Genomic DNA, 21202 nt, shown 5'->3' on the forward strand with positions numbered 1-21202 from the left:
AAAGTTTGCAGTCAAAAGTTCTCGATCCAAATATCACACCCAAGAACACAAGAGTACTTACCAACTCACTGGAAAATTGTCCAGATGTTTCACCACAGCGCCACGTGGTGTATGAAGGTGTGACATCACTTCAGATTAAACAGTACATACTGTTGAAAAAATGTATCACGTAAAAGCTGTGAGACTGGGTATAAAATAAATAAATAAATAAATGTAAATGTATTGTAAACACTGCAACCCTAGAGAGTGCCGAAACAGCATTTTCAGCTTGCAATGTTAGATACAGAGAATTTTTTACTCTTACAAGTTGAACTGTGATTTTGTTGTGTTCAGACTCATTCCAAGTGGGACCCAACTGAGAAAAACGGCACTGTAACAACAATCATTAACTGTTCGTATGTAGCACAGTACTTAAAAATATTACAAATGTTTCTGCAGTGCTTTTGGAAAAGGGGCCCCGAGAGCTATCCAGACAGAGACCATACTCGCTGTACGCACAGTGGGCAAAAGAGTACAAGTAAACAGTTTTGTTTGTACATCCAAAGCCATTTTTTTCCATTAAGGCACAATTAGCGAAGTGTTAATAATAGACATCCCTCAATTTATCTTTTAGTTTCTATAAGAACCTCAGCTATAAGCATTTAAAAAAATCCCCAAACTTATTTTAATATTTTTATTATCTTGGATAACATTAAAATTCCTCATCTTGTTACTATCACCAGCACCTGGCAACACAAGACACAAGCTGTAAATGCTATGGATGTTGAGTAGAATTAAGGTGGTCCCATAGTGCTATGCTCCTCACTGCCACCTGTTGGCTTGATGGGAAGACAAATCACCTTTGCTCCAGAAAGAACATGAAATTCCAGAAGACAGATCAATTAAGAAAATGTAATTAAAAATAAGTAAATAAACTGGAAAATGTTTGTATATTAGAATATTCGCAATTCAGTAGTTTGTAAATCGAGGAAATCAGTGTATGTCAGATTGCAGCAAATGGTTATAGGTTTACTCGTCATGAAGGTAAACATAGGTTGCGTTCGATCCAGAAAAAGCTAAAAATTGTTCAAAATAAGTGAGTGAAGAATATGGAATCAAAAATAAACAGGAAAATGCTTGTGCCTTTTAAAATCCGCAACTGTCTTTTGCAACCCACGGAGTCAGTTTACTGTGGAATGATATGAATTTCATTTGCAATTGTTACCTACTAAATCCAGTGTGCTTTCCTTTGTACAGTGTTTCTTTCGTTGGGTCTGTAAAGCCCGCATGCACTTGCGATGCATGCCAAGGGTTTGTCAAGCCACCGAAAATGGTTTATCTTGATATTCAGAACAAGATGATGCAACCCAGACATACTCATATGATCTTAAAGCACCAACACAGCACCCAGAGATACATCACAGACAGACACGTTCACGACATTTCAGCAGAAGCATCCGCAGTGGTCTGTTGCAGGTGTCTACAGGTCCTGTCCGAGCCGCTCGATCTCCTCGATGAGGAAGTTGATATCTTCGAAGGTGGCCGCAGGGTTTGAAATTACCATGCGGAAGAAGTTGACCTTGTTACCTTGCGGCTGGTAGCTCACCATGGTTGTACCGTATTCCATCATCCTTGCTTTGATTATGGGGGCGACCTGAGAGGGAGAAAGTAGAGAGAGAAGGTCAGGATGAGGACATTTCAGCATCGACCCAACAAGAGGCATCAGCTCACTGGTGTCTTCTATAAGAAGAATGTGACCACTTGGTGCCAGGTGTTGGCATGAGGAGGGGCCACTGCTGTTGGCAAGCTGCCCCAAGCGGTCCGATCGAAACCTGCTTTCACTTCTTGCCCTTCATTTCATACACATTACACCTGCATCTTCATCTCCTTTCGGCACCCAGTGGGAGGCTGGAAGCTGAAAAATCTTTATTAATAGAAAGTGAATGGGATACCTGGACTAGTCAATGGCGTGAGGGGATGGGTGGAGTGATGGGTGGAGTTACCAGGTTACCTTGTGCAGCCGCCTCCTCCGCTCCTCTCCATCCTCCATGCAGCGGATGGCGGGAGGCAGGTACCAGAAGCACACGTTGGTGTGTTGGGGCTGGAGAGGAAGCAGAAGGACAGCGGTGGGAGAAGGAAACAGTCTGCATCTCTCACCATGCAACACACACACACACACACACACACTAGCCCTGAAGAGAAAGTCTGCTGAGTAATTCACCTTTCCATTGAAGACCATCTCATAGCCCTCCCGGTCCTTTATCTTGTCATACAGGTACTCTGAGAGCTCCAGGCACTTGTCAATTTGAGCCTCGAACCCAACGGTTCCCTGAGAGAGAGGAGGAAACACCTGTGTCCTCAAGACGACTGCGACACTGTGGCAGTAAAAACACTTGAGGCCAAAGCAACCTCTTGCCAACTGAACCGTTTCGACTGCGAATACCAAGTCTGCAAATGAAAGGCGGCTTAGAGATTTTGTCGGTGATCCTGTTTTAAACGTGTGCAACGTGTACTGTGTGCATGGAATAATTCCTAATAAATGCATGCAAGTCATAAAAGTGAAGCCAATGAGTTTGTTCCTTTGATGGAAGTTTCCGGAATGTAGTTGAACCTTGGCTCTCCACATGAGCCACAGTTTGAAGATGTCGACATGGCGGCCGCACTGGATGGCCTTGTCACCCGTGTCGTAAGACACATCATACTGCTTGTCCTCCTGGAACAGGTAGCTCGCCTGCATCTGGTTGCACTTCTGCATCAGGCCCTGCGACAGCACAACAAGAGACATACATAACACTTCCTGGGGAATTTCATATTTACAAAAGTACTTTTTCAAAAAAAAACCCTCTCTTTTGCTGTGTTTCATGGGAATGAACTGTGATGTACATATGAACCTGGGGGCCCTCTTTTTTTACCCTAGAGGAGAGTATTTAGACTGAATTGCTCCAGTAAGTCTCATTATCAATAATTGCTTGTCTAGTGCAGGGTTGTGGAGGTCTGGAAGCTATCCGGAAGTATAGGACATGAGGCAGGGTAGAGCCTGGACTCCAACACAGGGCACACACACACACACATACACAAACACACAAGGGGTAATTTACAGTCCAATCCATCTGAAACAAATGCCTTTGGACTGTGGGCGGAAACCAGAGCACTTGGAGGAAATCCATGCAATGACGTGGAGAACCTGTAAACTCCGCACAGACAGTGCTTCATTCTTACTGCTGTCCTTCTTACCTCCTCTCTGACCAAGAGCGCAGAGCACTGCAGGGGAACAGACATCATTTTATGGGGGTTCCAGGTCATTGAATTTGCCCTGAAACATTAAAACTGTTTTAAACAAACATTTCAACTAAGACAACATGACATGAGGTAACAATCTCAAAATTCAGGACAGTTGAGGTCCAGCATCATTGGGGTCAATGTTTTGTCCCCCTCCCTCCCTCCCCCAGTAAATAAATAAATACAAACAAAAAGGACAGTAACCTCTCGACTCCATTGAGCTTCCATCTGTGTTTCCTGGACATGAGCAGGCTTCCACCCCACGCGCCCTGACGAGACAAATACACACAATATTTGCAATGTGTAGATATCTCATAGCCTTTGGCTCCATTACAGACCCATCTCTGTTTCCTTTTTCCTGATTAGTTTTTTGCGTGTATTTTTGAGGATTCGTTTCAAAATTAGATGTCCCTTGTAAGGCTGACAGATTTACGATCCATATTTCCAGCTAAAGATTTAGTTATGGAGGGACAGGCAAGGGGGTGTGGCCTTGTGGGAGGTAAACAGGGGAGAACACTGACATCCACATGCATCCAGACACCGTGCTTCCTGCAGATGTCGGCGATGGCGATGAGGGGGTCGAAGGCGCCGTACACCGTTGTCCCGGCGGTAGCGCTCACGAAGAACGGCACCAGACCCTGCAGAGAGAGCAAGGAAGGAGTGTTACACACCGGAATCAAAGAGCTGGAAAAAATCCTCAAATGTGCTGACAGATGCACAAGAACAAAGATGATTGTTGTTCAGACAATATTATTTTCTATACAAGCGAATGGTTGTGAAAGGTGGATGGTGAAGAAGTAGGACAGGAGAAAACTGGATTCCTTTGAACTTTGGTGCTGGAGGAGACTTCTAAGGACACCATTGACAGGCAAGAAAACAAACAGATGGAGGCTGGATCAGATCAAACCAGAAGAAATAGAACATGAGGACGAGCAACAAGCAGGTGGATGGACGCAGTCACAGTGACAATGAACACATCCCTTTGAGACACAATTGGAAGACAGAACTTTCTGGAATGACCCTATAAACAGTATGTGGTCAACAAGTATCAACAGTATTTAAAATATTGCTTATGACACGATGGCAGATGATTCCATGCCAGGTGAAACCTGTGAACAGACAGTGAGACAGCACAGTATCCCAGCACTGGCAGCGTCATTGACGTGTGTCACCACACGACACAGCTTTCAGATCAGCTCAATAAGCTGTCCTCGGATGACCTCTCACGGTGTCCACCAAAGGCAGCAGAACAAAGACAGGTGTCTGCTGACATTACCCTCTGCTTGGCATCAACGATTCTCCTCTCCAGATCTGATGGTATCATCTTCCCCCTGGAGGAGGAAAGCAGGTTTAACATCTTTCATAGACCTTTGTCTTCCATTGTTGGCCAGCGCTGTTTCCTACTCGCCTCTCATCCACTTTGACACAGATGACACTTTCTGTGCCAATCCCAAGGGCTGCTGCTCCCTTCTTGATGGAGAAGTGACTCTGAAAAAAGAGGAGCGTTGAAGGGTGTGAGAAACCCGGACACAAGTTTTACAGTGATCTTCCCATACGCTGGATCCTTAACTTACAAACACAATCGGACTAGAAGACTGTAACTCTAAAGTCGCTTTGACCACCAAGTCCCAGTCAATCAGTGTTTGATAATAGAAATGTTCCTTAGCTTATTCATTGATTAGGTTCTCTAAAAATCTTCAATATAACTATATTCACTAAAAGTACCTTGTATGCCTTTAGTATTTTTAGTATATTAGTATTAGTATCTTCCTCAGAGTTACTACAGCAGGAGGTGGGATTCAAACGTAGATCCTCCAAGCACAAGGCAGAAGATCTAACCACAACTTCCCCTGCCGCCCCCGTATTTGCACATAACTGTAATGTATGAATGGAATCGAAACCAACAAGCTGGAGAAAACAGCAGCAGCGTTTCCCAGAATGCAACTGCAGGAGGCCGAAATGAGTTCCTATTGGTCATGTGGGAGGCTGCAGCAGCCAGGAGGCACCTACGTGTTCAGAAGTAAAAGCCGCCAATCTGGGAAGAGAGGCCATCCCTCTCTCCTTCACCTCCGGGAACATTTTGAATCGCGCCAACAGCATCGCATACATGTTTGAGATGGCGCCACCTAGAGAACAAAAGGGGAGCAACACAACAGTAAAACTGAACAAGTTCAAGTTTAAGTTTCAAGTTTATTGTCATAGATACAAGTACCATGTACATGTATTATGAAAATCTTCCTGAATGCTTCTCCACAGACTATGGGCAAGGACAATAGAAATACTGCACAGACAAAACAGTGTCAATGACAGTAAATAATAATAGCAGCAATGACAGCAAAAACAATAAATAAGGGTGACAGCGGTAACAATAATGGTAGCAGTCAGAGAACTCAGAATAAGAGAATGAGAATAAGAATGCTTAAAGTGACAGTGTAATTTACCAATGTGCTTGGGTGGAGCAAACCAACTCTAGTTACTACAGGTGGCACATTGGTTAGAGTTGTATAGCCTTACAGCAGTGGGGTAAAAGCTGTTCCTGTACCTAGCTGTGCGGGTTCGAATAGACCTGAGCCGCTTTGCAGATGGCAGGGAAGAGAAAAGTGCCCGTGCGGGGTGAATATGGTCTCTCATGATGCGCATCGTCTTTCTGATCAGTGTGTGGTGTAGGTGTCCTGGACTGCTGGTAGCTGTGTGCCCATGACTTCCTGAGCCGTTTTGACCACCCTCTGTAGGGCTTTCTTGTCCTGTACGGAGCAGCTGCCACCCCAGGAAGTAATGCACCCTGTGAGGACGGACTCCACACCACACCTGTAGAAAGTGGCGAGGACTGTAGTGGACATCCTGGCTTTCTTCAGACGCCTGAGAAAGTGGAGGCGTTCATGGGCCTTTTTGATGGTCGATGCTGTATGGTCAGTCCATGTGAGTTTGGCAGTGAGAGTGATCCTGAGGAATTTGAAGCTGTTGACCCTCACTACAATGTCCCCCCCTATGCAGATGGGTGCCTGAACCATATCCTGTTTCCTGAAGTCAATTAGGAAACTTCTCACCAAAGGCAGGTTTAAATATGTATTGATTCATTTATCTGATGCTTTCATCCAAAGAAACGTTCAACGTTAAATTTGTTACAGTGATTTACCCTTTTATACAGCAGGGTGTGTTTTTTACTGGAGCAACCTGGGGATGAGTAGTACTTTGCTCAAGGCTACTACAGCAGTTGGTAGGATTCAAACCTGCAAGCTTTGGATCCAAAAGCACCAGCTCTAACCTCTATGATACCAGATTCCCCCTCAAAAAGTGTGCGATAGCTGTGGCTGTAACAACTACATTGATTTATTGGCATTGGAGATGCAACCCAATAACTATCCAGAATTATCAAAAGAACAGATTAGAGGATAACAGATCATTGGATGTGCTATGAAGTGTGTACCTATGTGTATGTGTGTGTATGGTTTAACTATCATGAATGTAAAGGTGTTTTATGTCAGAGTGAGTACAGACCACAGTGATACCCAGTAGAAAGCAAAAAAAAAAATTAGTACGCCTGAACAGAAACAGTAGGGCCCTGCCCCCATATCAACACACATAGTAACAGCAAATGGTCACACACCAGGGGAAAATATCCCATCCCCGTGGCCATCCTGCCAGCCGATAATCTCCCTCATTTTCTTCAGTGTGACGTACTCCAGCAGTACAAATACGGGGGCCACTTCGTACGTGAACCTGGGATCCGAAATAAACGTCACATCACTGTATGTCAGCAGCAAGACACATACACATGTCTGTGAAAAGCGTCCAAGAAACAAGTGTCCCCTAACATCCATCCATCCATCCATCCATCCATCCATCCATCCATCCATCCATAACAGTTTGCCAAATGTAGGATTGTGGAGGTCCAGAGTCTATGCCAGAAGCAAAGGGCATGAGGCACAGTGCAGTCCATCACATGGTCCTTAACAAAGACCTTTAAATAAAAGGATCTTCTCCCCTACAATGTGTCTCTTGTTTTACCAAGTCGTAAAGAATATGCAAATGAACCAGGCTCTCATACTCATGACCCTAGTCTGTCAAACTCACATATTTGTGTTAGCAGTGGATGTTAACCAGTCTGCAGCCAAACCAACCATATCCAATCCAGTGGAGAGTTGGTTGAAATATCTGGGATGAGCTGCAATCATATAAATCAAAACAAGTGTAAATAAAGTGTAATTAAAGTACTCCAAGAGATGCACATGCAGAGTTCTGGATTTGCTCTAACAGTTAAATAACTTTGGCATAAAATTATCTTAATGTACTACAAAGTCACACCTCGCCTGTCGTGCTCATGGAACGGACCTCACCTGTCTTGACTGCGTACTCCAAGGTGGCTCGACAGTTGACCAGGACGTCATCCAACGTCTCCGGCTCATCCGACAGCTCCCAGTTGTTCATCTGAAGAAGCTCGTTTGGATACTGGAAGTCAATCACCTTGGTGGAGCGATCGAAGGACTTCACAATGTACCCCAGCATGATGTCAACCACATCCTGGAGAAAGGTCATGGTGGCCAGGTCGCCATCCGTCATAGGCAGTAAGTCTGCAAATCCAATCATCACACAATGTCCCTGACTTCAAAAAGACCTTAATTTTAATGTGACCTTGAGGAAGATGAACATAACAAACACACATGTCAGAGTTTAATAGTTGAGACACCCATGTAAAGAAGTAAAGATCTAAGATCAGAGTAGAACATCTTTCTTCTGCTGGAACCTTCAAACATAACTGACATGTATTTATCCAGCTGATACTGTTTCTACAAAGCAACTTACAATGTTAAGTTACTTACCCATTTATACGGCTGGGTAATTTTTTTTTACAGGTGCAATTTATGATAAGTATGCTGCTCAAGGGTACTACAGGCAGAGGTGGGAATCAGTCCTGCAACCTTTCGCTCCAAAAGCACTATTTCTAACCACTACACTACCAGCTACACCTGGTATAATGTGTAATATGTTAAACTTCTTTAAAAATGTTCATTTCGGTGCGTAAATAACAGTTCATAGGTGACTGTGAAAAGATATGTACAGTAACTACTGTATCTATAGAGATGCTATTAACTGCATGTATCGTGGTCAGTTTACCATATCGTTACCGCTGTATTGCAGGGTGAGACAGGGGGCACCGTACCTGTTGAATACAGGAAGGAGAAGTCCAGGTGAGCCGTGGAACAGCCTCCACTCGGGTCACCTGCACTCTTCCCCCTCCTTTGGGCAGAGATCTTGTCTTCTTCATCCCCGGTACTGAGCAGAGCTGCACCATTCATTCACACACACACACACACACACACACACACACACAAACAGTGTGTTACACTGTACCTGTCACACCTGCACACCCTGTGTGTTCATGCACAGCACGTCCGCCAGATCTCTATTTCATGCAGACACACCATACAGCTTGGACCCGATGTCTCCGGTGAACCTCTGCGCAGCCTGGTACCAAGCTCTCGCTGGACACAATGAAAGATAAACATTTCTATTTGAATATACATATGCATGCATTATTATGTATTTGTATGCAACATTATATTTACTGTATATAATATATCCCGTAGACGGTTATTGAAATGTTCATTTTTAGTATAAATTAACCTTGAACATCAAGATCTGTCCTTCACAGTGGCAAATATACAAAAAATCTTACCTGCAAGATTATGTGCATATTGTACTAGAGCAATAAACGTGGTTTGACACGTTACACAGAGCAATACATGTATGTTTTAATAGCCTAGGTAACAAAATGCTGTCCAGAAGAATAATGCATAATGTGCCAACAAACGTGAGCCACAGGATTATTTTCTATACTTATATATTCTGTGTATTACACTGTGGCCGCAAATCAAATAATGTTTGCCGGGCGAGGGAATAAATGAAAATGTGTATTATATTTATATAGATAAATTATGGTAATATCGTGTGTGTGCGTCCTTTCCACATCCTGATCCTGCCATCAGTACCTGGTCCTCCACCCACCTGCACCGCTGCGCTCCGTTCCCTCACCTTCCCCATCCTCCCCTCTGGGGAACCGGGAGGCTCGAGACGCCATCGCGTGCCGTCTCTCGCGCACCGGGAGCACGAGCCGCCGTCGGAGGTGGAGAAGCGCGCGCCCTTCGTGCTGCTTGAGCGCGCCCTCGCGTTGGAGGGCGGGGGCCGTGCTCATCGCGCACGCACGTACGTCTGGCGCGGTGATCGCTAACGGAGGGGCAGATATATATATATATTAGCCTACAGGGGGGCAGGGGGGCGCGGTGGCGCAGTGGGTTGGACCAGGTCCTGCTCTCCGGTGGGTCTTGGGTTCGAGTTCCGCTTGGGGTGCCTTGCGACGGACTGGCGTCCCGTCCTGGGTGTGTCCCCTCCCCCTCTGGCCTTGCGCCCTGTGTTGCCGGGTAGGCTCCGCATCACCGTGACCCTGCTCAGGACAAGCGGTTATTGAAATTAGACGGCTGGATCGGTGGATGTTGGATAAATTCCTGGTTAGCCACAGATATCAATGTTTATTCTAAGGGATGTGACTGTAATGCCGGATATATCTTTTTTACATATTCTTAGTGAAAGTTAGGAATGCAGTATAATAGGAAGCACCGTTATGATTATTCTGGATGAAAAATGGGTTTTCGCTGAGACTCGCGCCCGACGCTGTTAATAACTGTTGTCTCGTGGCTGCTGTTTATTGCCAAGACTCAATGGAACCCGGGTTCTTCCAGTTTCCGGTCCAGAAGGAGTTACCTGCTTTTGTCTGCTGCGCACTTTACCACAGTAACAGCTCACGTCAGCCAGAGTCCGAACGCAATATTAGTGCGTTACAATGAATGAATCAGTCGCGGTCACGATCAGGGTGATCGGAGAGTGTGACCATGTTTTGCCCGCTTTCAGGTCCCTGCACTGGCAGCCAGTAAAGTTTAGGACAGAATTTAATATCGTTCTCATGATATTTTCCAAGGACCCTAATTACTGATGTGGAGGCCCCACCAACCGGGAGGGAAGACTGGTAGCGTAGTGGTTCCAGCTGAGGGGATGCGGTGGCGCAGTGGGTTGGACCGCAGTCTTGCTCTTTGGTGGGTCTGGGGTTCGAGTCCCGCTTGGGGTGCCTTGCGACGGACTGGCGTCCCGTCCTGGGTGTGTCCCCTTCCCCCTCCGGCCTTACGCCCTGTGTTGCCGGGTAGGCTCCGGTTTCCCGTGACCCCGTGAGGGACAAGCGGTTCTGAAAGTGTGTGTGTGTGTGTGTGGTTCCAGCTGCTGCCTTGGGCCCGAAAATATCGTCGGTTTGAGTCCAACCTCCACCTGTATCATTCATTGAACGAAGTACTTATCTCAATTGCTCGAGTAAAATTGCCCCCCTGTCTAAATAAGTGCAGCTTAACATTATATGTTGCTTTGGAGGAAAACGAATAAATATCAATGTAAAAGGAGCGAGTAGCTGCGGCTATATGGGAACCGCTCCTCTGATCAACGATACGCAGTGAGTTGCCTCTGTGTGGAGAGGAAGGTGGTAACCATGGTAACGGGAAGAAGCTCCCTAGTGCTCATCGGGAACAGTGACTGGTACTGAAACTTGTCTTTGCGAGAAGAGAGAGCGTATGTGGCAGTGCACAGTCCAGGGTGGAAACAATAAGGAACGAAATAATGCAAGTCACACACATCAAAAATAGCAAAGTGACCTAGAGCCAAGCGCTTCTGGTTTCTCATACAACTGCAGATATTTGTCGGAAGTGAAAACCACCCAGTGCATTTACCCGGGGCTTCTTTTCTCTTCACAATATTAATGTTACAGGAAATATTGCTTCAAGTATACAGTTAAAACTATAAATACGGGACTAGAGTCTGGCTGCGCTAATATCTGTCAATAAGCTATTTGCATAATAATAATTAATAATAAACTTGTAAAGCCTAATAAGTTTTAATTTGCATTTGCAAGATAAATTCTTTATCAGTCAGACTCAACAGCGCAAACAGTATACGCTTAATACCCGACCGAGGACATGTTGTCACCATGCCAACCGTTGCAATGTCCACGAGCGCCCCCTGTTGATCAATCTATAAATGCGCAATTGGCTTTGCTAGTTTGTGAGTGTTTCTATGGATGGAAGATCACAACAAACACAAACAAGCACAGAAGTGAGTTATGCACTTTTTACTCTGTCCATTATGTGTACATCTTTGGATACATCTTTGGGTTTGGATACGTCCACTAACAATGTGTGTTAACACCAAGTCTATTAACTGCTCTCCATCAGGCTCATATATGTGTTAAATTCAGTTCACCGTAATCTCTTAACATCATAAGAACAAAGTTATAAATGAATACAATCATTTTATTTCAGACATTACTTAGCTGTTAATTCTGTGCCTTAGTTTTGTTCATGGAACTCCAGTACTGGTTCCCCGTTCCCCTATTCCATGGCACGAAGTGCACAACTGCCATCACTTTAAACACATAATTCGGCATTTAGTATGTTTAAAAATTTCTGTTATTAAATTTTGCTATGTTAAATATAAATAAGTTAAAAGGTATGTAAAGGATTTGTCAAGGCAGTTTTATGGTTTCTTCTGAAAAGGGTGATGATATGCGAGACATCAGACGCTGTTTTGCAATACCGGTAAAATCTGAGCCATTTGCACTCGGTTTTAGCTGCTAAATCACTGGAATGTTGAAAGTTTGGTAGCCCACAGTTAATCTGACAGTATCTGGAAAAGGTGCTTAGAAGAAGTGTCTTCAGTATTATAGTTGTGTCTTGTGTTGCAAAGGTGTAGAACTGCAGGCCGAAGCACGTAACAGAAGGAACCTCTAGACGGCAGTGGCTGGACAATCAAAGCCATCTGACAAGAACATGACTACATTTCTGCTGCTTTTTTAAGTGTTTGGACAACCAGACAAGGGCAATTGTGGGGGATCTTTCGTGAAACAGTCAGATGATCTTCAATCTTGCAGCTCTACGGCTGCTTGGTGGAGCACCTTCGGAGAGCTGCGTGACAGGTTGAGTTACTCCACTCCACAGGTGATCAGTGCAGGATTGCCAGGAGGAGATTCTTGAAGTCACCGCTGCACTCAGAAGCCAGGGCTTCCTTCAAGGGCACATCGTATTTCTCCAGGTACATGTCCTTGATGGTCTCCAGGTCGATCTGACAAAACAGTTATTACAAACCTGTATTTACATTTTTGCATTAGCAAACATTTTTCTCCAAAGTTTAAAGAAAAGTACATTAATGACTCATTGGACTCATTTATGCAGCTGTCAGTAGGTCAGGAAAGATGCGGTTCTTAAAGACTTGGGATTGAGACCCTTTTTGAATTCTTGGAGGGATTCAGCAGCTCTGAGGGACAGAGAGAGCTCATTCCACCACATCACTGACAAAGCCCTTTCTCTGGTTCAAATACAGATACCCAAAGTGTGAAGAGAATATCAGACGAGACTGTATCACGTGTGTCGTCATGATATCTTCGGGAGCTTGGTGTAACCGAGAAGTCATTTTCAAATTTTTTGACAGCCACATTCCGAGTTTATCGTACCTCGGAGCGGCCGACAATGATGCGGATGAGTGTGTCCTCGTCGGTGCCAACCCCCTTCGTGGCCGCATGCAGACGGCGGGCAAAGAACAGCTGTGGATTCTTGGCACATCTCACTGTTGATAAGTGGAAACAGGTGGAAACAGTGCTGACTCCCACATTAAAACCAACAAGTGAGATCTGTACACTAAATTGCTTACAGTGATTTACCCATTTCTACAGGCGGGTAATTTCTACTGCATTAGTAAGTACCTTTATCAAGGGCGTTACAGCAGGAGGTGTGATCTAAACATGGTTCCTTCACCTGGAAGGGGAAAACTCTAACCACTGTGTTCCCTACTGGTCCGATGCATCTCAAGGGGTCATAATGGCAGAGTGATTCTTACCGAGGGTGACGTAACAGTCCTTCAGAGTCCCTGTAGCTTCGCTGTCGATGGTGTCCAGGATTTCTGTTCCCGAGAGCTGTGTGGTGGAGGCGGCCAAGACAAGACAGAGAATGGAGGTCAATTAAAGCACCACGGTGGACTAAACCCTCCCAGTTGTCTGACCCTCTGTGACGGGACCAACCGATTCATATGCCTTGAAGGTGGCCTGCAGCTGAAGGTAGTTCCTCTGTGCCAGGATGTAGCTGAAGGTGGACTCATCTGTTCCAAAACGACCTTCTCCAGCCTCAAGTAAAGAATGACCAACATGTGTAAGAATAAAGAGCACACAACCAGCAGAGAGTGAAATTAACAAAGGCGTACATAACGTGGTCACCACGTACCGCAAAACCATTTATATTTTTAATCTGAAATATTTGGTTCAGAGGAGGTGCGGTGGTGCAGTGGGTTGGACCACAGTCCTGCTCTCCGGTGGGTCTGGGGTTTGAGTCCCGCTTGGGGTGCCTTGCGACGGACTGGCATCCCGTCCTGGGTGTGTCCCCTCCCCCTCTGGCCTTACCCCCTGTGTTACCGGGTAGGCTCCGGTTCCCGCGACCCCGTATGGGACAAGCGGTTCTGAAAATGTGTGTATTTGGTTCAGGTATTAAATATTGCACTATTTTCAGGTATTAAATATTGCACTATTTCTTGGTATATCTTGCATCAAAATCAGTGTCTTTTCAATGTGTGAAATGCATTTATTCATTCATTCATTCATTCATTATGGATAACTGCCTATCTAATGCAGGGTCACAATGGTGCAGAGCTTATCGCAGAAGCACAGGCCATAAGGCAAGGGTACACCTTGGACGGGACATCAGTGCATTACAGTTATATATAATTAACTATGATGACACTTACTCCTTAGTTTATAAAAACAAGTGGGACCAGAAGTTTGTTCATAATTTGTTTTATTCATATGCCCAAAAGTCCAAAGTCACATTTACTGCTAGGCCAATAAAAAGTCTATAGAAGCTTAATACAAATTTCCCTTGACCATTTTGTGGGTTAGTTCTGTATAAAATCAAAGATATAGCTGTAATAAATATAAAATTATTTGTAAGACTGATTTGAACTGACTCTCGGGAACAGCAGATGTAAACCTTAAACACCGTGGAAGTGAGTTGAATTAAGGCGGCTCCACACTCAGGATATTTGGGAGTTCTTTACTGCCATCTATCAACTCGGCAGGTAAACACAGGTAGATCTTCCACTTTATATCACAGCACTCAGTGGAGTTGAGAGACGGGTTTGAGAACAGCCCAAGCTTTAAATGTACCCTCACCTCGAACAGCGCAGCTGCATCCTGCTCTGCGAGTCCCTCGTCCACCTCGTAGGACTCATCCCTGTTTGCCTGTGTGCAGATGTCAAGCATGTATTTTTTCTAAGGTGTTAGGCACAAAAAAGCCCCCCCACGCACCACTCGCTCCCAAGTGGAGACAGAGAAACAAGATTTAGCACGACTGCGATCAGCTAGCACTGACCTGCAGAAGAGCGATGAGCAAGTTCCGCACATCCCCACTGGTGTCCCCCTCAATGTCTGCCTCTAGGTCCCTCTCGTACACTGCGAGACCACACAGGGCAAGCTGCACAAATCCGTCTCGACTGATACATGCGTTAAACATTCAAATGTACTCGAGGATTTCATGAAACAAGAATACACTGTCCAGGATCCAAACCAACTGTAGTAAAAAAATACACCAAAGTTGCACCCCTTAGTGTAAAAAAATCTGACACATGAAGTCCAGTAACTTTGATATCAAGAGAAAAGCTTACCCTGGAAGTATGCTTCTTTACATCTTAAAATTTCCTGTTGGCATATAACAGAACATAATGAACATAATCCAGGTCTGTGGTGCTTACTATATCAGCCATAATCAATAATAATAATAATAATAATAATAATAATTTCTCAACAACTCAGAAGTGAGCTCATTTTTGTGTTTACTCTTACCAATAGCTGACATGGAATTAAAGAGTTAATTAAAGGCTGGACCTGATTGGTGCTGGTGCACAGGATCTCAACAAGAACATCCTCATCAGTTCCCGCTCCTTCCATGGCCTTCCTCAGCTCCTTGGCGGCGTACACATGTGGCGGGTCCAGAGTGGCAATGATGGCTTTCTCAAAACTTCCGGAAAGCTCTTTCCTAAGCACCTCCTCCAGCTCCTGCCGCGTTAAACGAATCGAGTGCAGGGATCGCATGACCGCTGTAGGGCGGAGCTTTTATCTCTCATTTATTGAGACATTCATGCCTATGTTCAGCTCAAGAATGATTCATGCATGAGCCATATTACATACATATACATGCAAAAACGACACACTTTTCACTACATATTGGTTTGCCGGTTGGATCACTGGATGAGTTCGATGCCCGAAAACATCGAAACGCCGAACCACGAGGCGAAGATCGCGAAATGACATACATCATCATACTTCTCGAAATATGCCTGTTTGATTTCCATCCTCTGGGCAGCACAGCGATTCGCCAGGATGTCAATTATGGCTTCTTCGTCAGTGCCTGAAGATAGAAAGAAAAGATGCTTTAAAGCGAGCGGTCAGAAACACTTCATCAACTGGAAGGACAGCGAGGAAACAACTCAACGAGATGTAGAGCACAAGTGAAACGAATGGAGCGCTCGCAGTCAGAGACTCAGTAGCTGCAGACACAGCAAGTCCTGCTGCTTTACACACACTCTGGTTATATATGTATATGAAAAATGTATGCAATGTGGATATTTTTGTATGCATTGTCACGACTGTCTGCGTGGGCAGCTGCGCACACTCACCGAGGCCTTTGCAGCTTTTGCGAATGGCCTTGATGTCGGCCACCACGTCGAAATCAGGGTGCGGAATAATGGTTGGCTAGAAGGTCAGGATGGAAGGGGGGGGCGGGGGGGTATAGTCATTATCATAATTTTTATAATATCATTTCAGGTTTAATCTCTCAACTGAAGCAAGGGACTAGACATTGTTTCCTTAAGTACGTAAATGTGGAGGCACCAGAAGTAGGAATCGACCACCATACTGCAACAACAATAAAAATAACAATAATCATTATTAATATCATTATCATCATTCTCTTCATCTTCATTATCACTAGGAAGGCGAGCCCACTAATCTCACTTCTTAAAAACTATGTTTCATCTCTATCTATGTGCTGCCAAAGAGAAATAATGTACCTGTATCTTTCTAAAATATGAATTCTATATTAACTGGTCTCCTGGTCGATGGCACGAGGACACCCCGGGAGCGCGGGTCCTGCTCACGTGACACAGTATTTCAAGGACGGAAGTGTGCCTGTTTTTTTTTTTTTTTTCCGCCGCAGAGCTGCGGGCACGCGCGCCGGAGCCCATGCTGACTCACGCGCTGAGCGTGCACGCGCTCCCCCCCCCCACTCACTGCTGGGTTGAACAAGGGGGGGTCTTTGATGGCGCGGAGCTCGCGGCATTCCGGCGTGTTCCGCCCCCAGCCGTCTGTTAAAAACTCTCCATGGAGCAAAGCAAACTTCACCGATCACTAAGATCACTATAGACTATTGTATTGGAAATATTGCCAATTTCTGGTCTCGTGCCCGAAAAATGTCTTTTGTCAGAGACATCATAATCATTCATATTTTCAGCGAGTTACAGCAAACTTCGGAAACACTGTTTTACTGTGTTGTCTCAGTGCTGACAATGTTTCGTCGCCCTTTGATAGTCATGATAGTGGAGGACTACAGTAATTATTATTATAGTTACTACAATAGTATCATCGCAGTATTACGGTAAAGTCACATTATTATTACAAAATAATTACTGTATCGTTACAGTATACGTCATAAAATGTCTACAGTATTCTTACCACTGTGTTCTTATTACAGTATGAATATGGCAGCAGTAGTACTACATCCTCACATGACTGTTTTAAATGTACGTATAATACAGTATTAGTAGTAATATTAAAGTATTAAGAGCATATTACTGTATCACGACAGCGTTTTCATAGTATTTCTGCGGTATTGTTGCGGTATTACCACAGTTCTGAAGGAGCCAGAACTGCGCAGTTTTCCGAAGCGCCTCATGACGTCATTGTGCTGTAGCGCGTCGAAAAGTGAGACTCATCCAGCGCCGAATCCACGAATGGGACAGACAGGGATGCGACCCGACACCCACCTGGACGTTGCCCATGTCAGCGGCTGCGGTGGCTTCTGCTCGGACAGCGCTCAGTGCTCAGTGTACCGCCTTCAGTGTTCAGTGGTGCTGAGGAGAGCCGGGACACACGACCCCACCCTGTGGCACCACCGCTCCCCCCCCCCCCGACCCGCGCGGCTGAACCCTCCCCCACTCTGCAGAAGGGAGGGGGGGAGACTTACATAATAATTACAATATTTCATTATAGTACTGCAGACAGGCATTTTCAGTTCTATGTACATAAATATGTACTGTACATACCTATAAATGTATAAACATAAAAAAGTGCAGTCCTACAGTGCCCTGCACCATGGTTCAATACACTCACACAAAGCGTCATCATCATGTGTCCCAGGGGCTCAAGTGAACAAGCAGCTCAGGCCCTTCCGGAATAATAAAGGAATAAAAGATACAGCACTTTTAGAAGCTCAGCTTCCCCGCTGGTTCAGGGGGAATCCGGGCTTTTATCAGAGTTAACCATGTTCATCACAGCCTTCCACCAGCGCTTCATACTTAACACTGCAATGAACACACAATCATATTTATTATAGTATGAACCTGAATACAGCTACTGTAAAATTTAACTTTGTCATTACTAGTTATTGATTTAAAGTGCACTGAATCTTCAGTATCTGGCTCAGATACTACATGTTGCATTAAATGTTGGGCTGTTATGTCTCCTGTCAAATCCAGGTGATATGAATCCAGTGATACAGATCTAGAAACTGGAAATAAAGCTGGAATTGGTCATTTATTGCAATGGACATTGTAATATATTAAATTGCGCATTATAACTATCCCTTCCTTCCCTGAGCAATACCTTGAAAGGACTCCAGGTCTGACATCAAAGTGCCCACTAATCCACAAAAAGAATATTGAAAACACTTTATCTTTTTTTTTTTTTTTTTGCTGGAGAGAAATTAATCAATATTGAAAGCAGACAGGGGGGTGCGCTGGCGCAGCGGGTTGGACCGCAGTCCTGCTCTCCGGTGGGTCTGGGGTTCGAGTCCCGCTTGGGGTGCCTTGCGACGGACTGGCGTCCCGTCCTGGGTGTGTCCCTTCCCCCTCCGGCCTTACGCCCTGTGTTACCGGGTAGGCTCCGGTTCCCCGTGACCCCGTATGAGACAAGCGGTTCTGAAAATGTGTGTGTGTGTGTGTGTGTGTGTGAAAGCAGACACATTTTTAATGAACATTGATTGACTTCTTTGACTGTAAAGCCAACAAGAGCCTAAAATCTTGAATCAATAGGATACCTAACAACTTATCACAAACACAATAAAATATAAGAAGTGGGGGAAAAAATCCTACCTGTAAACACACACACACACACACATTTTCAGAACCGCCTGTCCCATACGGGGTCACGGGGAACCGGAGCCAACCCGGCAACACAGGGCGCAAGGCTGGAGAGGGAGGGGATACACCCAGGATGGGACGCCAGTCCGTCGCAAGGCACCCCAAGTGGGACCCGAACCCCAGACCCACCGGAGAGCAGGACTGTGGTCCAACCCACTGCGCCACCGTACCCCCCCTACCTGTAAACATCCAGAAGATTTTGCTCATGCCTTTCCTGTGTCACTCCTCCTTGTCCACTGGGGGCAGCAGAGAGCAAAAGCAGAGAGTATCTATCTATCTGTCCGTCCGTCCGTCCGTCTGTCTTTCGAATACATTTGTAACTTTAACTTCAATCAGGACGCACGTTCAACCCTTAGATTTTCAGACCCCTTGTAAGAAAGGTGGGAGGGCAGTTAAACTGATATGGACAAAAATTTTAAAGAACCAAATGTCATAGTAAGTAAGCTATTATTACATCACAGATAATCAAATTGGATGGGAGAAGATCCTCAGTGTCTCAGATGTTCCTCAAACTTGTGTTGCGCATCCTCTGCTGCCAAACACACAGCATGTGCAGCATCTATGTAATCCAAGCAGGCAGCGTGCCGAAATCAGCACCTCCACCAGCTGTCTCCTCCTCTCTCTTTCACGTGGGACTCGGGAAGCTCCTCACGTGCACGTGCCGAGTTGCTCAAAACGCAATCAAACATTGCTCCACAGCGGCAGGTGATTTTTCAAAAATCCAAGGAGTTAGGCGCTCTTCGATTGCTGTTTAGCTGGAAAATGGCTCAGAGGAAAAAAAAGCCAATAGACAACAGCGCACACTTCCAACACTTACCATAGGAGGCCATCTGTTTCTTACCATAGGTCAGTAGGTAAAACAGTGATTAAAACAGGGTCATGGTATATGAGCTTGTGTTTCTTGCTTCAAACCCCACTCCTATTACAGTAGCAGTGAGCAAGACACTTACTCCAGTGAAAATTACCCAGCCGAATAAATGGTCAAACTAGTGTAAGTGTTCAAAGCAACAATTTTAGCTGCTCTGCAGAAAGATGTCAAATTAATGAAAATAAAGAATTTAGAAAACCATCATTTTCAGTTGCCTTAATATGGGCCAGATAAAGATTATGATAATAACCTTCTTTGCCTCCAGGATAGACTCCACACCACCATGGCCCTGTAGGGGAAAGCAGGTTTCCAAGAGCACCACATCTCACACACCTGCCAGTTAGCTGAGCGACCAATAGGGGGCACTAATGTAGCATCCTGCAGACAGGAACCCTCCCTCTGGACAATCTCAGTCATTTCCTGATGCACGACTCCCTCCCACAGCTGCTATAAAGATTTAACACACCTACAGCCACTTCTTATTCATGGCCTCTGAAATGAAATCCAGTGACAGCTTGTCCCTGGCAGGCTCTGCTTCTCTGCTTTGATTTATTGATCACATTTTTAAACTAGATGACCAAGAAAGAAATTAAAATATATTGTATACGGACAGATTGTACGTACAGGGATTCATTACAGCATTAAGGAAAATACACGATCCACTCAATAACGTAGCCATGACACTTAGTTTCATAGAAATATTTATTGCAGAGGAGGTGTCTTATTTACATGCTATCACAATGTAACATAGAATTCTACCCAATATTTCTGTGTGGATGCATTAGCCTGTTGATGAATATTCTCATAACAAGCGTTTGATGTGGCGGGAAAGGGACGTTTCACTCACGTTACAATTCATAACACTCCAAAACATGGAGATTTTAAAAAGGGCAGTGAATTTTTGAGACCTTACAGTCTCGGGCATGCAGAATCCAGCGGAGCAGCAAACAGTTACGGCATGAATAGAACTCCCCGCTGGGCGATGTCTCTCAAAGCGGCAAAAATGGCGGTAAATGAAGACGAGTGACTGACAATACGGAGAGAAACACACACACATTGTCTGAAACCGCTTGTCCCAAACAGGGTCGCGGCGAACCGGAGCCTAACCCAGCAACACGGGGCGTAAAGCTGGAGGGGGAGGGAACACACCCAGGACGGGACGCCAGTCTGTCACAAGACACCCCAAGCGGGACTCGAACCCCAGACCGGAGAGAAACACAAAGTACGATATTTGGTTTTCCTCATGGCAGTTAGAACAAGTGACGGAACACCATGTCTGGGGGAAGTTAATCGGAAAAGTGCCCTTGAGCAGAATGTTTGGGTTAAGCTTCTCATGAAGCAGCAGGACATGTGAAGTGCTGCATTTTTGATAAAGAAATCCTACACCGAGTGCATATTGCATGTACTTTAAATACTACGAATATGATCATAAAGTGCAGGCAGTGAAGTAAAAAAGGGTGTGGAGGTGGTACACTTTACATGCTCATTAGCATTGATCACGCAGTGTATAAGAAGCCTAACTCTGCTTTTTGGCTATTGAGTGTTTCACGAACACTGTGCCAAGACCAAATGGCGACTGGTATGAGATCA

The 21202-nt window shown here is 45.0% G+C and overlaps 2 protein-coding genes across 2 annotated transcripts; both read right to left on the minus strand.

Annotated features, from left to right (window-relative positions):
- Positions 1–1231: 1231 nt before the first annotated feature.
- On the minus strand, positions 1232–9429 carry LOC108937614 (glutamate decarboxylase 2-like). The gene is made up of 16 exons (XM_018757634.2): positions 9265–9429; positions 8682–8741; positions 8420–8542; positions 7596–7829; positions 7333–7423; positions 6866–6978; positions 5269–5384; positions 4667–4746; positions 4535–4589; positions 3780–3896; positions 3463–3527; positions 3214–3292; positions 2591–2740; positions 2201–2308; positions 1991–2080; positions 1232–1633 (listed from the first exon to the last, which is right to left on the minus strand). The coding sequence occupies exons 1-16, from the start codon at positions 9335–9337 to the stop codon at positions 1460–1462; spliced, it is 1728 nt and encodes a 575-aa protein (XP_018613150.1). The 5' UTR covers positions 9338–9429; the 3' UTR covers positions 1232–1459.
- A 1978-nt stretch (positions 9430–11407) lies between these two features.
- Positions 11408–17498, minus strand: LOC114910913 (annexin A13-like). The gene is made up of 11 exons (XM_029253298.1): positions 17371–17498; positions 16006–16081; positions 15643–15737; positions 15215–15385; positions 14995–15028; positions 14703–14782; positions 14504–14572; positions 13364–13465; positions 13183–13258; positions 12800–12912; positions 11408–12411 (listed from the first exon to the last, which is right to left on the minus strand). The coding sequence occupies exons 1-11, from the start codon at positions 17383–17385 to the stop codon at positions 12292–12294; spliced, it is 951 nt and encodes a 316-aa protein (XP_029109131.1). The 5' UTR covers positions 17386–17498; the 3' UTR covers positions 11408–12291.
- Between the last annotated feature and the right edge of the window lie 3704 nt (positions 17499–21202).

This window comes from Scleropages formosus, chromosome 7, assembly GCF_900964775.1.
Source record: "Scleropages formosus chromosome 7, fSclFor1.1, whole genome shotgun sequence".
NCBI lineage: Eukaryota > Metazoa > Chordata > Actinopteri > Osteoglossiformes > Osteoglossidae > Scleropages > Scleropages formosus.

Excerpts from the sequence above, each read along its gene's own strand:
- LOC108937614 (XM_018757634.2), bottom strand. The coding sequence starts at position 9,337 with ATGGCGTCTCGAGCCTCCCGGTTCCCCAGAGGGGAGGATGGGGAAGGT. Across the intron at positions 7,424-7,595 it reads GGAGTACGCAGTCAAGACAG|CTCATCCCAGATATTTCAAC; the intron begins GTGAGGTCCGTT and ends ATATGATTGCAG. Across the intron at positions 4,590-4,666 it reads TGTGTCAAAGTGGATGAGAG|GGGGAAGATGATACCATCAG; the intron begins GCGAGTAGGAAA and ends TTCCTCCTCCAG.
- LOC114910913 (XM_029253298.1), bottom strand. Across the intron at positions 15,738-16,005 it reads CAAAAGCTGCAAAGGCCTCG|GCACTGACGAAGAAGCCATA; the intron begins GTGAGTGTGCGC and ends TTCTATCTTCAG. Across the intron at positions 14,783-14,994 it reads TAAAGAAGCATACTTCCAGG|TGTACGAGAGGGACCTAGAG; the intron begins GTAAGCTTTTCT and ends GTGGTCTCGCAG.